This window comes from Peromyscus eremicus, chromosome 17, assembly GCF_949786415.1.
Source record: "Peromyscus eremicus chromosome 17, PerEre_H2_v1, whole genome shotgun sequence".
Classification (NCBI taxonomy): domain Eukaryota; kingdom Metazoa; phylum Chordata; class Mammalia; order Rodentia; family Cricetidae; genus Peromyscus; species Peromyscus eremicus.
The window spans coordinates 25,380,524-25,398,475 of NC_081433.1; the positions used below are offsets into that span (position 1 = coordinate 25,380,524).

The 17,952-nt window shown below is 46.9% G+C and overlaps 1 protein-coding gene across 3 annotated transcripts in view; it reads right to left on the bottom strand.

Moving 5' to 3' along the window:
* Rbpms (RNA binding protein, mRNA processing factor) overlaps nt 1–17,713 on the bottom strand; it is a 159,951-nt gene extending 142,238 nt beyond the window's left edge. Inside the window, exon 1 of one of the 3 annotated variants that reach the window (XM_059244630.1) lies at nt 17,541–17,713. In XM_059244630.1, coding sequence (XP_059100613.1) covers nt 17,541–17,606 — 66 coding nt within the window. In that variant the 5' untranslated portion in view covers nt 17,607–17,713. The remainder of the gene's footprint in view (nt 1–17,540) is intronic. The other 2 variants (XM_059244633.1, XM_059244628.1) reach the window with 2 other exon arrangements.
* Nucleotides 17,714–17,952: the final 239 nt, after the last annotated feature.

Below are 17,952 nucleotides of genomic sequence, written 5' to 3' on the forward strand. Positions count from 1 at the left end.
TAATAAATGAATGAATGAATGAATTTCAGGGGCAGGGGCTGCAGGAACATGGGCCTGTGATACTCTTTGTGGGAGTACTCAGGGCAGCGTTTCAAGAGAAGGCTTGGCAATAGACATCAAATGTCTTTAAAAGAATGCATGCTCTTTGACCCAGAAATTCCATTTCTAAGACTTCAAGCTAAGGAAATCACTTAAGAGTATACACGCAGTTTTAACTAGGAGCATATACAGAACTATCTATACCATGAGGCTAGAAGCCAGCGCCCAATAAATAATCAGCAGTGGGCTAGATGGGCATATTCAGGCTATGACACAGTTCGAAGAACTTTAAAGGTAGTCACAGAACTGTCTCTGCTCTGTTTGCAATCAGGTGTCAGGTTGTTTAAGAAGCCCCTCAAATACCCAAGATGTGGGCCAAGGAGATGGATGAGGAAAAAAGTCTTTCACACAGAAAAGAGGAGCTAAAGAAAGCTGAGAAGCTAAAAATCCAAAGACACAGGGAAGACCTCCTGGCCACAAGCGGAATCAATAAATTTGGCAAAAGCTGGGCAGTGGGGGCCCATGCCTGTTTTCCCAGGAGTCTGGAGGCAGAGGCTGGTGGATCTCTGAGTTCGAGGCTGTTTATAGTCTCAAACCCTAGACAAACGGCTGAGGTGCCTATTTAACCTATCACAGTGGACCTGGCTGCTGGGTTCTCCCAGTGTCCCTCAGGTCCTACTGTTACAGGGTATGTAGCAGGTAGGGCCGCGGCATATCCTGGCCCCTTACCCTGAACTCTCCAGCCTAGGGGCTGGGCTGCCCTTCCCCCAGAGGCTCTTCCCTACATAATCCAGACATTCTGGTTACCCACCCCTCTTGTACCTTTGACCTCCAGGCTGCTGCACCTGGTTCCCCTCTCTTCTCCCTTCCCCTTCCCCTCTCCCGACACAGCCCAGCTCTGTCTGGTCATGTCCACTCTGGACTCTCCTGGATGTCCCTGCCTCTGGCTATGCTCTCCCTCATATCCATAATAAACTTTCTCCTCCACCACACCTAGGAGCAGTCATGGCCTTTCCTTTCCATTTTCTTTCATTCAGAGGTCAGCCTGGTCTACCAGAGCAAGTTCGAGGACAGCCAGGACTACACAAAGAAACCCTGTCTCAAAACAACAAAAAGCAGGCAGTTCCTTGTGCCTATGATGGTGACTCTCTTCTGTTCTTTTAAACATCTACATTCCCGGCTGTCATATCTTTTGCCTCCTACAGCTAGAATCAAGTGTTGTCTTAGAGCCTATTGTACATTGTAATAAACACATCTCTACTGATATCTCTGTTAAATGAAAAGCAATCAAAACATTCAGATTTCATTTGTCAAAAATGTGTATGTGAGCCGGGCGGTGGTGGTGCACGCCTTTAATCCCAGCACTTGGGAGGCAGAGACAGGCGGATCTCTGTGAGTTCGAGGCCAGCCTGGTCTACAGAGCCAGGGCTGTTATACAGAGCCCTGTATACCGGGTCTGGAGATGGGAGGGGACTATGTGTGTAGACAAACCTAAAGTCTTTCTCTCTTCTCCTCTGCCAGGATCTCAGTCAATAGACCAGGCTGGCCTCATCTTCCTGTCTCAGTTCCCAGAGTGCTGGGATTATAGGCACAGGCCACCAGGCACACTCTTACCATTTTCTCTTCTCTTTTTCCCTTCCCCCTCCATTTTCTGATGGGGGTAGATAATGTAGAAAAATGTGTCTGCCAATCAGAAAAAAGCATTCCATAATGAAAAGAAAAGTCCCATTAGATAAGGGGCGGATGATTTGACATTGTCAATCCCGAGTATCAGATAAATTATATAGCAAAAACAATCACAGACGCTTGCCTCAGTGTCTCACTTGTGGAAGTAATTCCTGCAAATTCTTATTATACAAAGACCAAAAACAAAAAACAAAAACAAAAAAACCCATCCCCCACCACCACCCCTGCCATGAGCATCCTACCCTAAGGGTTTAGGAACAGACAGTACCTCAGGGCTTTCTCTTTGTCCCTGCGCATGAGAAATTCCCTAAATTGTAGGGGTGAAATTGACTCTGGTGGGGAGGTGAGGAGGACATTTACTGCAGGCTCTAGGGGGAATAGAGTGCAATTTCAATTTGGCGAGTGCAATTAATGCTTGTTAAAGTTTGTAGAGACTCCCAGCGAGCCCTAGATTGAACGGGGAACCTGGGTCACTGGCACCTCAGCCTGTGTTTCCCTGAAGTATATGGGAAGAGTACTCTTTTATTTCTATCTAGATAAGGTCACACCAACAGGATGATTCATCTATGTCCAACGGTGACCCTTGGTATTCCAAAAGACACAAGCAACCTTTGTCTTGCCTACAAAACACCACAACCAAAAACAAGTTGGGGAGGAAAGGGGTAGGGCACAGTTGTCGTCAGAGAGGAAGCCGGGGCTGGAACTGAGAGAGAATCCTGGAGGGATGCTGCTTACTGACTTGCCCTCTGAGGCTTGATCAGCCTTGCTTTCTTATACCACCCAGGACCACCTGCTCCGTGGAGGCACTGGCCCCCGTGGTCCAGGCCCTCCCACATCCACCATTAATCCAGAAAATGCCCCCCAGCCTGGCCCACAGGCCAATTTCTAAGAGAGGCATTTCTCTGTGGAGGTTCCTCTTTCCAGATAGTCTAGCTGGTGACAGTTGACTAAAACAAACCAGGACAGACAGCCCCCAGGGCGTTTTCTGGAACAGGTGGGACGCTCAATGGTTAAAACATTTTGGATGGGGCTTCAGGTGCCACTCAATGGTCAAGCTCACCAAAACCAAATAAGACCAAATCTTAACTTTGGATTTGTCAAAATCAGAGGCTCACAGCATATCCCAAAGCCTGCCCCGCCCCGTCTCTGTCTCTCTGTCTCTGTCTCTGGATTCAGAGTCACCAGGCTGAGTGCACTACAACCAAATATAGACGCTGGCCCCACAATGGGCCAGACACTTGCTTACCTCACTTAGATCAGCTGAAAGCATGGAGAGAACGGACAAGCATCCCTGATTTTCATTCTGATTCTGGGTTAACCAGTAGTTCCACAGATGTGAAGAGCTACAGAGAAGTGACTGTAACACCAACAGAATCAAACACTACACTCAACGTACACCTACAAAGGAACCTACGAGGTACATGCTGCTTGTGACTGACTGCTCTTCCGGTCCATCCTGCAAGGACAGCGGACCGGTTGGTTTCAATACACAGAATCACTGGAGTGTAGCCATTCTTCTGCTCTGGATTTTGCTCAGGGGGAAGGAGCTGGGAGAGCGGGTCCTACTGCTACTGTTACACGTCTTTTTATAAGTTCAAGTCATGTTAATAATACATTAAAAAAAAAAAAAAAAGCAGCCAGGTGGTGGTGGTGGTGGTGGTGGTGGTGGTGGTGGTGGTGTGCCTTTAATCTCAGCACTGGAGAGGCAGAGAACCCTTCTGAGTTCGAGGCCAGCCAGGTCTACAGTTCCAGGACAGCCAAGGCTACACAAAGAAACCCTGTCTCGAAAAACAACAATAACAAAAAGCATATACACCTAAAATATATGGTATATAACCACCTCCAAGTAGACCCAGGTCAAAATACACTAGTTAGGTCCAAAGGGGCCCCCAAAATAGCAGTACTAGTTTCCTTGTCAAAAACAGGACTTTGGCCCAGTCAACTGAAGGACTGTCATCAGGTAAACAAGTCTAAAGGGGGGTTTCTGTTTACCAGGAAACCCCTCCCCCTTCACCCAACCCCAAAGGACAACCACCTTGGCAAGGACATCTAGTTCCGGGTCAGTGTGAACAGTTCATCGCCTCAAAGATGTTCACCATGTTAACTCAGGTAAAATCCTCTTGCTTTTCAATCATTTTGCTCCTCCTCCTGCTCAGCCTTGGCCAGTTTGATCCCCAATAAACCTTTCTTTTCTCCCCGTGGAGTGGCCCGGTTTGGCGGTTTCATTGTGCCCCTCCCTTACAACTTACCTTTCTTGAAAGTTTTTAAAAGGTATTAAGGCCTGGGGTTATGGGCTGGTGGAAGAGACAACATCTGCGTTGGGTTCAATATCCCTCACACAGCAAACAAAACAAGATGGGCATGTCGGTGTACACCTTTAAAGCAGAGACAGGCAGATCTCCCTGAGTTCAAGGCCAGCACCGTCTACAAAGCAAGTTCCAGGACAGCCAGGGATGTTACATAGAGAAACTCTGTCTTGAAGGGAGGGACAAAACAGGAGAACTAGGGAAATGTTTCAATATCCTCAGACACTGTTGTTGTTTCAGTGAGAATAACTTTCCCCTATAAACTGAATTTCCAATGCTCCGCTTCTTTTAAGCACTGCTCTGGGCCTCCCATCTAAAATACAGAGCTTCCCAGCACACCGAGCACACAAACAAAACCCTTTAGAATTGAGATCTGAATGGCGGCTTTAATCTTATCTCTGCACTTAACTGATGGGTGCTGTTAACTGTTTGATGCCAGAGAGTAAATACCGCAGATCCCTACACACACACACACACACACACACACACACACACACACACACACACACACACACACAGGCTATGCACAAAACATTATCAGCTGGCCTTCTGAGTGTAGCAACTAAAAAAAAAAAAAAAAAACAAAGAAGTCTAAAAACATCCTCTACAAAGTTGCTTGTCCTTTTCCGCTGAAAACTAAGAAAAACACAAACCCACTTTCAACAAAATGTGTGTTTCTAGTTACTGGCGGATGGGTGCTTCTGGTAAGATAAAACTACTTAGCTAGTAACATAAACCCAGGACCCCACTGAATCGATTCTGATCTACTAGTCACTTTGAAGTAGAGGGGTCCAGGATCTGAAACGCACTGATTACAAACTGTTTCATTGTTAGTTTAAAGACTATCTACTACAGACTCTATCTACTGTGGGACAGTCAGTTCAGATTAAGAAAAGGATCTGTGTTTTGTTTTGTTTTTTATTTATGCAGGGACAGGGTCTCACACTCAGGCCAACCCCCTGCCTCAGCCTCCTTACTGATGTGATGGGAGATGTCTCCTGAACCAACACACCTGGCAAGACCCCTTCTGTCTGCCTCCCCCATTGTGATTGCAGGTAGTCAGCATTCTGATGCTCAGGGGCTTTTAAGCAAAAGCTAGAAATCAGAGTAAAACCTACAGGCCATGCCGGGTATAGCTCTGGACAATGGGCAACCCATGCTCTTTTTCCCTCCTTGGGGTAGGAAATCGTGCCCTCCTAAAGGGCTGCCAGCCCCCACTCATATTTCTTGGGCTCTCACAGTGAGTGCTGCCTGGCGTGGCTCTAGAGCAGCGGTTCTCAACCTGTGGGTCCAAACACCTTTGGGGGGTCACAAAAATCAGCTATTTACATTACGGCTCATAACAGCAGCAAATTTACACTTATGAAGAATCAAGGTAAATAATGTTACGGTTGGGGGTCACCACAACAGGAGGAACTGTCCTAAAAGGTGGCAGCATTAGGAAGGCTGAGAACTGCTGATTTAGAGGTTACTCACCATAGCAGATTCTACCCGCCCATTTCCCTCTCCAGGAGAATAGCTAAAGCTGGGATTCCAAGTTCTGGTTTTCTGCATAACCCCCTCTCCAAGCACAAAGACTCAGGATGGGCCTTAAATAATCCTTTTGTTTACCGAGGGTCATTTCCTGCAGCCAGCTCACACCCGCAGAGTCACACCCAATCCTCCAGGGGAGCCCCTGGTTTGCTTACCAAAAAACAAAAATGAAGCCACTGCAGGTAGGCAGGCCAGGTGTAAGAAACTTCTCTAAAACAGAAAGAAGTCCCAAAGCCTAGGGCGCTCTGGTTTTTCCTCACTGTATTAAAATAATCTAACAAATAAGATCTACGGGGTTTGCAATCTGAAAAGGCGGGACAACGTACTCTCCAAATGGCCCACGAGGGACTCGGCTTGGCATCCGGTGTCCCGGTTGGGAAATGGAAAGTGGGAAGTTGGGATTTACAAACTCCTTCAACACACAGCAGACAAGGTCTGGACCACCACTCTCTTTCAGTTAAGTAAGGAAAGGGAGGCCTGCTTCCCTAAACAGCTCAAGTGACTTGTCCTCTGTCCCACAGAGAACACAAAAAATGAGGTAATAAAACTGAAGGGCAGCCACAGGCTGGCCAAGAACCGACTTCTGTAAGAACCCGTAACTTTGGTTGTGAGATTATCAGCCGATGGGTGACCAAGGGATGTCAACAAACACCGGATCCAGGTCAGGTTTGGATTGAGTGTGCAAATGAGGACATTCCGAAGGAAGGCCAGCATTCCACCGCTGTCCTCATCTGCACAATTAACAGCTGCTTTCCTTCGGACGCTAAGTAAATGACAAGGCACATTTCTTCAGTCCTGGGATAGTATTTCTTTTCTGCTTCACAATGAGAAGCAGAAATAAAACAACAACAACAACAACAACAGAACAGCCAAGTTTATAAAGACAGGTGGGTGCGGCCTGGGGTAGCTCCCTAAGGATTCCTTCACACTGGAAGCCAGGTGCTTACCGTGTGATCCGGCCACCCAAAGCCAGACTGACTCTGAACTTATCTCTCTCTCTTTGTAGGCAAAAGGAGGAGTTAACAGAGCTAATAGGCTGGACTTGGCCAAAGGCTCAGAAGTGGCCAATCTCACTCTAAATCAACTCCATGTGACTATAAACATGTAACCCTCTCAAGGCCAAAGTCACACCTGGCAAAACTTACCTGGCTCTCCAACTCCAGTAATTATCTCATTCCAGCCACGCCCCCACTTCTGTTTAAGCGTAGCTGGGTTTAACTGGACCAAGGGAAGAATTCCTGTGTGTGTGCAAAAAGGCCAAATTTCTGTTTCAGTGTAGCTGGGTTTAACTGGGCAACAGGAAAGAATTCCTTTCTGTGTGCAAAAAGGCTGCCTGCCCCTGCAAGGGTTCAGTCATATACCACCCAAACAAAACCTCTGACTCAAAAGGGTGTGAAATGATAATTCTGGTTTCTGATGTAATCAAGTGGGGGGCGGGGGATGGGAATCAGAAATATTCACCTCAGAGACAGAAACAATTAAACTTATCCTGAGCCAGGCACGGTTGCTCAGGCTGGATTCCCAGCACTCGGGAGGCAGAGGTAGGTGGATCTGTGAGAGTTCAAGGTCAGCCTAGTTAGTCTCCAGGACAGCCAGGGCTACATAATAGAGAGACCACACCTTTAAAAAAAAAAAGTGAGGAGAGAAAGAAATAGGGAAAGAAACCAAAACAATCTGGAAACGGATGAAAGGCTCTATGACGATGTGGTGGATCACACAGATGTCTGCCTTTGAAAGGCAAGTTTGTGAGCATTTCACAAACAAACGCACCGGGCAGTTCTGGGCCTTGTTCTAGGCTCTGGGTTTTTTTTTTTTTTTTTTTTTTTTTAAAGATATTAAATAAGACAAAACTCCATCAGAGGTGCAAGGTAAGCAAGTCCAATGGCACACAGAACATGGCAAGACACACCACCTGGAAAACAAACGGATGACACAAGGCAGAAATGCGGGCTACTTTAAACTTGTAGGTCACAGGTCTCCTTCTGGGTGACACAGGAACAGACTAGGACAAAGGTCAGGACTACCCTGCAAGCAGACAGACTGGCTGGCACCAAGGTCCTGCGGCAGGAACAAGTCTGGCAAATGGGCACATCTAATGAGGACCCGAGGTACTAAAGCATTATTAGATGAGACTGGGATTCCCAGGAGATGGGGGTCAGAGGTCCAGAAAGAACCAGCCACATGAACCTTGTGTGTCACTGGAAATTTTTTTAAATTATCTATTTTTATTTTACTTTATTTTACGTGCATAGGTGTTTTGCCTGCATGTGTGAGCCTGAGTTACACACACCGGTGAGCTGCCATGGTGCTGGGAATTGAACCCAGGTCCTCTGGAAGAGCAGCCAGTGCTCTTAACCTCTCCTCTGTCCAGCCCCCAGCCATTGGACACTTTTAAGCTCCTGCCCATCAGCTGTAAAACCTCAGAAAAATTAACCTCATTTCTCAGAGAATGCTTCAGTTTTCTTATCCCTAAACATGGCATAACAGCTCAATTCTTTTGTTAAGAGTAACATTAATAAGCAGGGTATTTGCACCACACACTTACACAGACCAAAAATAAATAAATAAATAAACCTATAATCTCAGCAGGTCGGGGGGTGAAGCCAGCCTAGGCCTTTAAGAGCCCCAGTATCTTAAAAGAGGGGGTGGGGCACAGTGGACTAGTGTCCGCTTTGGACTAACTATAAAAATGCTTGTCACTTAGCATGGACAAACACAAGTGGTTTTTTTTTTTTCTCTCCAGAGACAGGGGTTCTATGTTCTCTATGTAGCCCTGGCTATCCTGGAACTCGGGTGACCTCAAACTCACAGAGATCCACCTGCCTCTGCCTTCCGAATTCTGGGATTAAAGGCATGCACCACCATGCCCAGCCATCTGAGATTGAAGAGGACATTTTGACATCTATGAGCATGACCTGCTAGCAATTCTGTTGCTCATTACTGGAAAAGTACTCAGTGATGCCAGGTAAAAGTAGAAATTCAACTCAGAAGAACGGAGAGGAGAGGTCTAAGTGAGAAACACAGGTCCCCCTGATAACCCAGGCTAGCCCCTAACCATCCAACATCCAAGGGCCTGTAAGGTGGTCCTGTCTTGCCCTCCCCCATCTCATGATGCCAACTGGAGGAACGCTATATTCAATAACAGATGCCTTTGGAAACTCACACATCCAAAGTCTTGCAAATGGCACACGCTGGGTAAAAGCAATTACACCTCGGCAGCACTTCCCCTCTGAGCACAGAGCAAATTCTGCTACTTCAGTAATAGGATAGCACTTGCGCCTGTCCCCTGGTCCCCAGCGGCCTCAAGTATGCAGCCCTGAGGTGGCAAAGAGGAGTTTTCACAAAATGAGATCCTGCGGAGTCAAGGACAAAATCACGTGCAGGATTTCTCTTGGGATCACGCTGGCCACTGGCCAGCATTATCTACCTGGTGACATAACGGAATTTGGGGAATGAGAGGACCCTCATCATGAAGACTCATTCACTCCTGAAAAGTTAAGGACTAATTCAAGGTGGGAGTTTAAGACTTGCCAAGATAGACCTCGTCTATCCTGAGATGCTCAGATTTCTCATACCTTTGCAAAATCCCAGGTGCCGCCAGGATTAAACCAGGCTGCCTAAGCATTTCTTTTGCCTTTTAAATTGGTGCAACAATACTGCATTACAAGCTGAAATCCCGGCCTCTCTTCCCGGTGAGACCCACAGTTATTCCTGCCATCTCTTTCTCCTCGTCGCTATTCATTAATACACATCATAACGGCTGCCGTGGGTTCAGACATCCGCAAGAAACACCACAACCGTATGTTGTTGGTGGTTTTCTTTTTAAAGGGCCTTTCCAGGACGGCTCTTTGGCAGACAGTTAGCAGAGGACCAAACAAAACAAGACAGCAAACCTGCAGGGAGTGAGTGGAAATAGGACCCGCAGAACACATGGCCTTGGGCGGCCAACGGCTCAACTCAGCCTCTCTAGATGTTATGAGAGCTTGGTCTGCAATGAAAGAGAACTGCAAGTCTGGGAACTCATGACAAACACAGGGACAAAACACATTCCTTGGACTTTGATGAAAGCAAACAAACAAAAAAGCACGAGAAATACTACATATACCTATATATTTCTGACTCCTCCCAATACTATTATAATCAGGCAGTTTCTAAGTAACACATCTTTATGTATCAAAATGAGTCCCTTTTCCCTGAGGACTTCCAATTCTCCACCTTCTCCCACAAGCCTTTTCTCTTCTCCCAGAAGCCTTTTCTCTTTCCGTAACTTCCATCACAAGGTTTCCCAGGGATTGGAATTCCATTTCTGGACACTCATCCACATGACCCACATTTTCAATGACCAAGCTATATGTGAACTATTCTGAAAAATCCGATTTTAACATCTGGCCTAGCCTGTCACCCCAAACTCAGCATCATCACTCTTAGCTGCCCTATACCGAGTTTCTACAAACCAACCATTTATCTCGTCATCCAAAGGAGAACCCAAAGAGGCATGAGGGTCGAGCCTTAACCTCCTCTCTGGTACACTTCAGATCCGGGCTCTTGCAGCTGGGGCCTCACTGACTCTTCCAAAGCTGGCTGTGTGTTCTGTTCCACTGGATCAAGAGGATACTGTGTGCTGCACGTCCACCCTTTGCCCTCTAGCAGAGGACAGAGGCCCCTTTCCTAGCTCAGAAAGCAAAGGCTCCCATCACCTGCCGGCCAGTGTTCTCTCTAAACTTACCCCTTTCCTCTCTGCCTTGCTTGTCCCTCCCCAAAAGGAGCCTTGAATATTCACACGGAACTGACTCCTTACCTGTCATCTTTCCCCCCACGATCTTCGGGTTAAGCTGGATCCCTGACCTCTTCCTCACCACCCTCTCAGGAGTAGGCTTGTTTCCAGTTCAAACCACCTCCACCTTGCTGGCATGCTTTATTAAACTTGTTAATTTGTGCATGGCCATCCCTCCATTAAACAAAGCAACTGAAGAGGAGGAAATGTTTCCCCTAGATCCTAGCACCCCTTCCTAGGTCTTCACCTGATGGCCCTGGTCAACTAGCCACACTTCACAACGCCTCGGTTGCCTACCCATAAAACGGGCACAAACACCCGAATCAGCTGAATGTAGTGGGACACACCTGTAATCCCAGCACTTAAGAAATTGACACGGAAGGGATCCTGTGTCTACTGGGCCAGCCTGGTCTACATAGCAAGACTGTCTCAAACACACACACACACACACACACACACACACACACACACACACACGCAAAACAACAACAACAAAACCCTACATTAGTTTGTAAGGATACAAAAAATGGTTATAAGTGGTCCAGTGCTTAACCTGTAATACAGCACACACACAAAACTAGCCAGGCGGTGGTGGTGCCTTTAATCCCAGCACTTGGGAGGCAGAGGCAGGCGGATCTCTGTGAGTTCGAGGCCAACCTGGTTTACAGAGTGAGATCCAAAGCTACATAGAGAAACCTTGTCTCAAAAAAACAAAAAACAAAACAAAAAAAAAAACCACTAAGCAAGAGTCAGTGATTGGCCAGGCTTAGAAGCTTATGTTTTAATCTCAGCACTCAGGAGGCAGAGACAGGAGGATCTCGTGAGTTCAAGGCTAGCGTGGTCTACATAGCAAGTTCCAGGCCAGCCAGGGATACACAGTGAGAGACCCTGTTTCTCTATATAAATAAATAAATACTAGTGACTACTATTTCTTTAGTAAATGTATAAAAATATTTCTGGCATTCTCATAGGGTAGATGATCCTGGTAGTTCTCCGTTCTGCAAACTGGGCAACTTTATTCTCATAAATTCAAGCACATATCCTCCAGGCAGCTTCAAGGTCCAGGTCTCATCAAGCGACCCCCACTTTCTCCAACACACACACACACACACACACACACACTCTGCATTAAAGTTGTTTAAAACAGTCTCCTGGTGCACATTAAAGATGGGCAAAGTTATACCCGTTATCCTCATACAAGCTTCTCGCCATCAGGGTCTGGGGAACGTTAGGGTCTTATCAATACAGCATCACCTTAAAGAGCTGGTCCTCCCCAGGCTTCCAGTCACTGAACTATGCAATCACTTCTGCTCTAGCTGTTAAGGTCCATTCTCCTCATTCCTTCCTAAGTTTTTTCTTTGGCCAAAGCAAGTACTGTTCAAGAGGGACATTTGCATTCCCTTTCCACTGCCCCCAGGCAGACACTAAGGTGCCAAATGAAACTGAACACAAACATTCCAAAGTGGCTGTCACATAGTGCAGACTTGTTTGGGAACAGGGGGAGCTCCCTGCTCCTCCACACAGCTCAGACTTCCGGAAGCCCATGACCAGAAGGTCAAAAAGGAGTTCCACAGGAGAACCCAAATTCTAACGGGGAGAGCCCAGTAGTTCCATGGGATGAGTAAGCACATCTGAGGGACTCACTCGTACCACCAAGTACGACAGGTGAGAAAGATCTTTTCCCAACAGGTGGGGTCACAACCTTTTGAAATCTCTAGTAGGCAAAGGACTCTCAGTATTAAGCAAGCAGCTGGTGTGTGTGTGTGTGTGTGTGTGTGTGTGTCTGTCTGTCTGTCTGTCCATGGACCTGGCATGGGGAAGTCTGACCGTTAGGAATCCCGTTAGACGATGGCATGCATCTCTTTTGCAAAATTGCCTGACAGAAGGTGAGGATGGCCTAGGAGCTAAGCAGAGGTAACAAAGAACTTCCTGGGAAAATGACGCCTCCATGGATGTGGAGGGTGGGCCCATAAACAGAGGGGACAACTTGAATCCTGCTCAGCTTGGGCCAGATCACAGAAGTTGGTAAAAGGGTTCTCAGAGGCATATCAGAACAATCCTGAGCGTCCAGTGTGGACTTTTGTTCTGTGGACATCTGAGCTGTGCGTAAAGATTTGGGATAGCATGAGACCCAGCTGCACGACATCATGCTGGACTGAGGAAGGCTATTAGAACCTGGGAGGGCAGCTGAAGATCACGAACATGATCCAGGATAAACGAAGGTGGGGAAGAATCTCATGACGAAGGGCCCTGAGGAGCAGAACAGGAGGCCTGAGTCCTGCCCAAGTCAGGCTGGTAAGCCAAACCAACCACCTACATGGATCACAGAAGAATTTAACAAAATCTGCAAAGCCAGAAGGCATCTCATCACTGGCTCACGTCGTCATTTTGGAAATGCAGAGGAAAGCAATTCACAATGACCTGTGTGTAATCCATCGATGACACTCATTTTCTTTATATCTGGTTTTACATACACCCTTGTTTTAAAGAACTTGAAAAGCATAGTAGGGGTGTTCCACAGGAGGGTGTGGAGGAGGTAGAGGGAAAAGGGAAATGAGATCATTACAATCTCAAAAAATTAAAAAAAAAAATACTAAAACTTGAAAACTCCTGCTTGCTCAACAAAAACACACCCCTCAGGATGTCTGGAGCCCGACTCTTCCCTAACATTTTCCAGGAAGCAATGGCCTGCCAGGACCCTGTCTTCAGATTTTTAGTTTCCAGACCCGTCTATTGTTATTATATAAATTACATACACAGAAACAATCTGTAATAAATACACATTTCAAAGAACTTACCCTCTAAAGGCTGTATAGCATTCCCTACGGAATTATAATGATTGGCTTAGCAAATTCCCGTTTGTAGAACAGGCTCTGAGAATTTTCACCATCACAACTATGCAACAATCACTCCTAGAAAGAAATGTTTATCACCACCCAATTTCCTTAGAGTAAGTTCTTAACAATACAGGTACTAAATCAAAGGGCCAGAACATGTTTTGATGGCCCCTGCCAGAACTCCTCAGAACCACAGTCCCAACTTCATTACCGGTGACATGTGCCCTGTTTATTGCCCCAGCTCTAACACCTACTCAGGCCTCCATAAAAGAAGTCTCTACCTCAACCAAAGCACCAAGTCAGAGCACTTGCAAATGCTTCGAGGCACCACCAGCAGCTTATCGGAGAAACTGAAAAACCGCTTTTGGCCAAGGAGCTGAAAACGCATGCTACATTCTGCAGCGGCTCTTCCGACATCATTCTACCAATGAGGTCACATTTCCATCCAAATCACCGCTACCAGCTCCTGCTCCAGGACTGAAACAAGTTTGCTGTGCTAGATTTGGTTTGCAACAATAGGTTAAATTGTACAAAGCTATATCGATCTTTCCAGAATCCAAACAATCTCAATATGGAATGAGAAGTGGGTTTCCACACCACTGACATTCCCTTTCCTGTATACCAACTGTTTCAGACAAACAAACAAACAACTTACAACCCCAATGCTTTGGCAAAATACTAGGCACTCTAAAAGATCTGAAGTAAAAATTGCATGACCCTCCTCAGATCTGACTTGATTCAATTTCTGCCAAACATCCCAATCAATGCGTGGCCAACTCTTGCTTCTCTGATTTAATTCCCCCTTACACTGCTTTCCCAGAGCTGAGATGTATTTTAAACTGCTTCAACATAAAGGTGATCCACCTAAAAAGTACCCAATGACATGAATGACACTAAAAATATAACCAAATGGCATGTTTATCTCATATCCAACAAAGAAATCACTCGCCAATAAGGTTCTGTAAGACAGGGTCCCGGTATGTCCGAACACATTGAAACTTACTAATGACAGTTGATTATGAGACAAATTATGAGTTTATTACTTACATACTTATTAACTTAATAAAACCTGATCATACATACAACTGGAGACACATTCTAAGAACTTTCTTGAAACTTTCGTTTAGAGACAGTGTTTCACTATGCAGCCCTGGCTGGGCTAGAACTCGCTATGTAGACTACGCTGGCCTCAGACTCAAAGAGATCCACCTGGCTCTGCCTTACAAAATGAGGGAATCATCACCACGCTGGCCTCAGACTCAAAGAGATCCACCTGGCTCTGCCTTACAAAATGAAAGAATCATCACCACGCTGGCCTCAGACTCAAAGAGATCCACCTGGCTCTGCCTTACAAAATGAAGGAATCATCACCACGCCCAACTAAGAACTTCTGTTTCAAAGCAGAGCCTTGCCATGTAGCTAAGGCTGGCTTCTGAACATTCAACCCTCCTCCAGCATTATTTTCTTTAAAGTGAGGTGATGTAAGAAATAATCCAACAATCTGCACATACACACAAAACCCTGGCAACTCTCAGGTCCCAGCAAGATTGACAACTGGTTGCCCTTCCAGGAAAACTTACAAAGAGCATACACAACATGCTAGAAGGCCAGATGTACTGTCTCTCGCACAGCTGCAAAATCTTAAAATTACTCCCCTTGGTTTGAAGTGCTACACAAAGCTGCAGCTCCTCAAAAACTTCTCAGCCAGTGGTGTCGTAACTGCAGAAGCAGCCCTGGGGCTCAGGGTTAAAACATACTGGATGATAAGAGGAGCTGGTTTCAAACATAGGAAGAAGAAAACCTTGAACTAAAACTCTCCAATGTAGAGAAAGTCTCCACTCCATGGTGATCTATGAGATACGGTTTTCTCTTAGTGATGGGTGGACTCACTTTTCCAACTCAGTTCAGTAGCCACGGGAAATGACAACAAGCACATTTCTCTTGTCTTCCTACATGTACACAGGGTGTGTGTGTGTGTGTGTGTGTTTTCTGTTTATCGGAGTCCACTCCGAGGCTTTTCAATGCATCTGAACAGGTGCTGGTCCACTGGACGGGCAGGGCATGTGTCCAGTGTTGTGGTTTTTGTATAATGACATGCACATTCATGGAACTCACCAAAATATTGTACTTATTTGACTTGTGGCTTCCAGGATTGGGGGGTAGGGAGTGGGGGTGGGGCACCTAGGAGTTTTTCAAAAACCAAGTATACAGGAGAACAGAGAATTATGATAAAATTACCTGGATCACTAACAATTTTCTTTCCCTATTATGCTAGCCAGGTGTGATGGCAAATATCATAAGCCAGATGGTGTGACTTGGGAAACCCTGTTTTTAAATAAAAACACATAAAGCACCTAGTAATAGAGTGCTTGCCCGGCATGCCTGTGGTCCTGGGTTCATTTCCTAGTACTGGAAAAAAACAATAACAACAACAAAAACCCACAAACAACTAAAGCTCATTTTTCATGGTGTATGTGTTTTATACACTCCCACTAGTGCATAACCTGAGCTCTGCAGTCTTCCTACCCTTCTCATTTCTTAAATAACAAATGTCTCCCTGAGAAAGATAAACACCTCCTAGAACCACATGCCATTCCTACCTGACAAAGAACACTCCCGGTCAGCGCAACCGGGCAGAGAGATGATCACGCCAACATGGTCCACTGCTAGATGTGATCACCCAGAGAGAAGTACTGTTAGTATCTGCAGCTTAAGATTGATCAAGAGAAAAATCTGACTTGCCGTAACAGTTAGGCAAGTGGGTATGGAATTTGGAGACAAACCTGTTGTTACCTACTAAAACCTGAAGAAAATAAAATACAGCTCTGGGGTTTTGTAAATCATTTTAAAAGGACCAAACTTTGGTGTTATGTGCTTTTTCCCAGCTGCAACTTTTCTGAACCAGATGGAGGAAGAAAGTTGGTTTCCTAGGCTCCATCCTTTAGCGGAGATAAGGGTATTGCTAAACTGAAATGAGAAATTACCTTGTTGTGTTCATTAAAGCATGCCAAAAACCCAGAAATTTCTTTAAAAGCAAATGGGCATCTTTTTTTTTTTTTTTTAATGTTTAACTTGTCAGGAAATACACTGAAGAGCAGCCGGAACTTGAGGCTGGCTCCCCGGCTCTGTTATAAAACAGCATAAACAAAACTTTCCAAAGCAAGACTTGCTGAGAAAATAGGTAATTTCTTCAGGTGGGGAGGCAATTTTCAGCTTTCTTCAATTCCCTTAGGGTTGCACCCCACGACAACTGCGAGCAAACTCCTACTTTGCATTGTTTTGCATAAGTCTGGGTCTCTTTTGTCCTCCCCATTAAACAGTTCCCATTTTACCAGTGGATAGTTCACAGGTCAGAGAGATGGGTGGATGGATGAACTTTCTTAATGTTTGGTTTCAGTCTCGGTATCTTAGTTTGCACACGCCGTCCCAATATTCTCACCACCCTAACCTCGTCACAGCCAGTTTTGAGTTGTGTTCACCCTCCTTATTAGGATGTAATTTACCTGTAAGATCGCTTTTTACGGTATAGTGGGTTGGGCACTTTCTGCTTCTGCACTTAATTCTGGGAGACCTTAAAAAGATAAATACAGTTTCTTGGACCTCCAGAGAACCCACCTGCAGGAGTGAAGTCAGGCAGGGCAGGACAACCACAAAACCGACAAAACTCACTGAGTCCCATGCACACCCCATCCACACGTATTACTCAAGTGTTTTCAGTAAGACACGCACCACAGCCGCAAATTGTTTTTAATCATCATTTCGAGTGTGCCACATCAAGTTGTGATTTTCCTATGAAAAGACCCTCCATGCGCCTTTGCTTTGGGGAACCCAAAGCTTTTAGTCCTTTTTATTCTACCCACCCACCCACCCCCATTCCACATCGTCCAGGTTCGGCGGGGGTCTTCGACTCATCGGAGAAGAATGCGGCTGATGAGTTATCTATTAATCTAAAATGTCTCAGCTAGGAAGATATTTCACCCAGCACTTTTAACACCGAAAGGGAGGGGGGAGGGAGGGGAGCTGGGGTCGGAAGTATCTTTTAACGAAAACTTTCCCAGAGTTTCTTCTTCGACCATGCCTCCCTCCAATTTCCAGCAGCAGACGCCGAACCCAAATCTTGACCCTCCCCGATCCCAATCATCTGAGGTCACCCGGGAGTCAGCTCTCGATTCCGCTTTTTAACATCCCGGGTAGACAAAGCTGAGCATTCTACTTACAAAAAGTCTCGGGAAAGTCCTCAAAAGTTATGCAACGGGAGGCAGGAGGACGCGCGTGGACACAGCCCCGCGCCCTCGGGACGCCGCGTCCCGTGGCACCCCCCTTCCCTGTGCGCCCCGAACCCCCCAAGCCGGCCCCCCTCAGTACCTCCTCCTCCTGAAGGTTGGCCTCGCTCGGGGTGTTCTCCTTCTCGGCTTTGCCTCCGCCGTTCATCTTCCCGGTCCTTGGTCGCCGCGCGGGGCTGGGGCGAGGGCGCGCTCGCCCGCTTGCTACCTTCCCCCGGGCGAGCCGGGCGGGCGGGCGAGCTGCGGGGCTGGAGCCGGGGCGGCGCTGCTGCGGAGGAGCCGGGGCGGGCGGACGGGGACCTCGGAGAGGCCGGGCGAGCCCCGGAGTCGGGAGGCGGCCGAGGCGGAGGAGGCGAGGCGGCGGGCGCGGTTGGGACCGGAGCCGCCGAGGGCGCGCTGCTGGCAGGCTCTGGGCAGCGGGGCCGCACGCAGCGCGCTTTCTCTCGCCTTCCACCCTCCTCCCCTCCCCTCCCCTGCCCTCCCCTCCTCCCTCC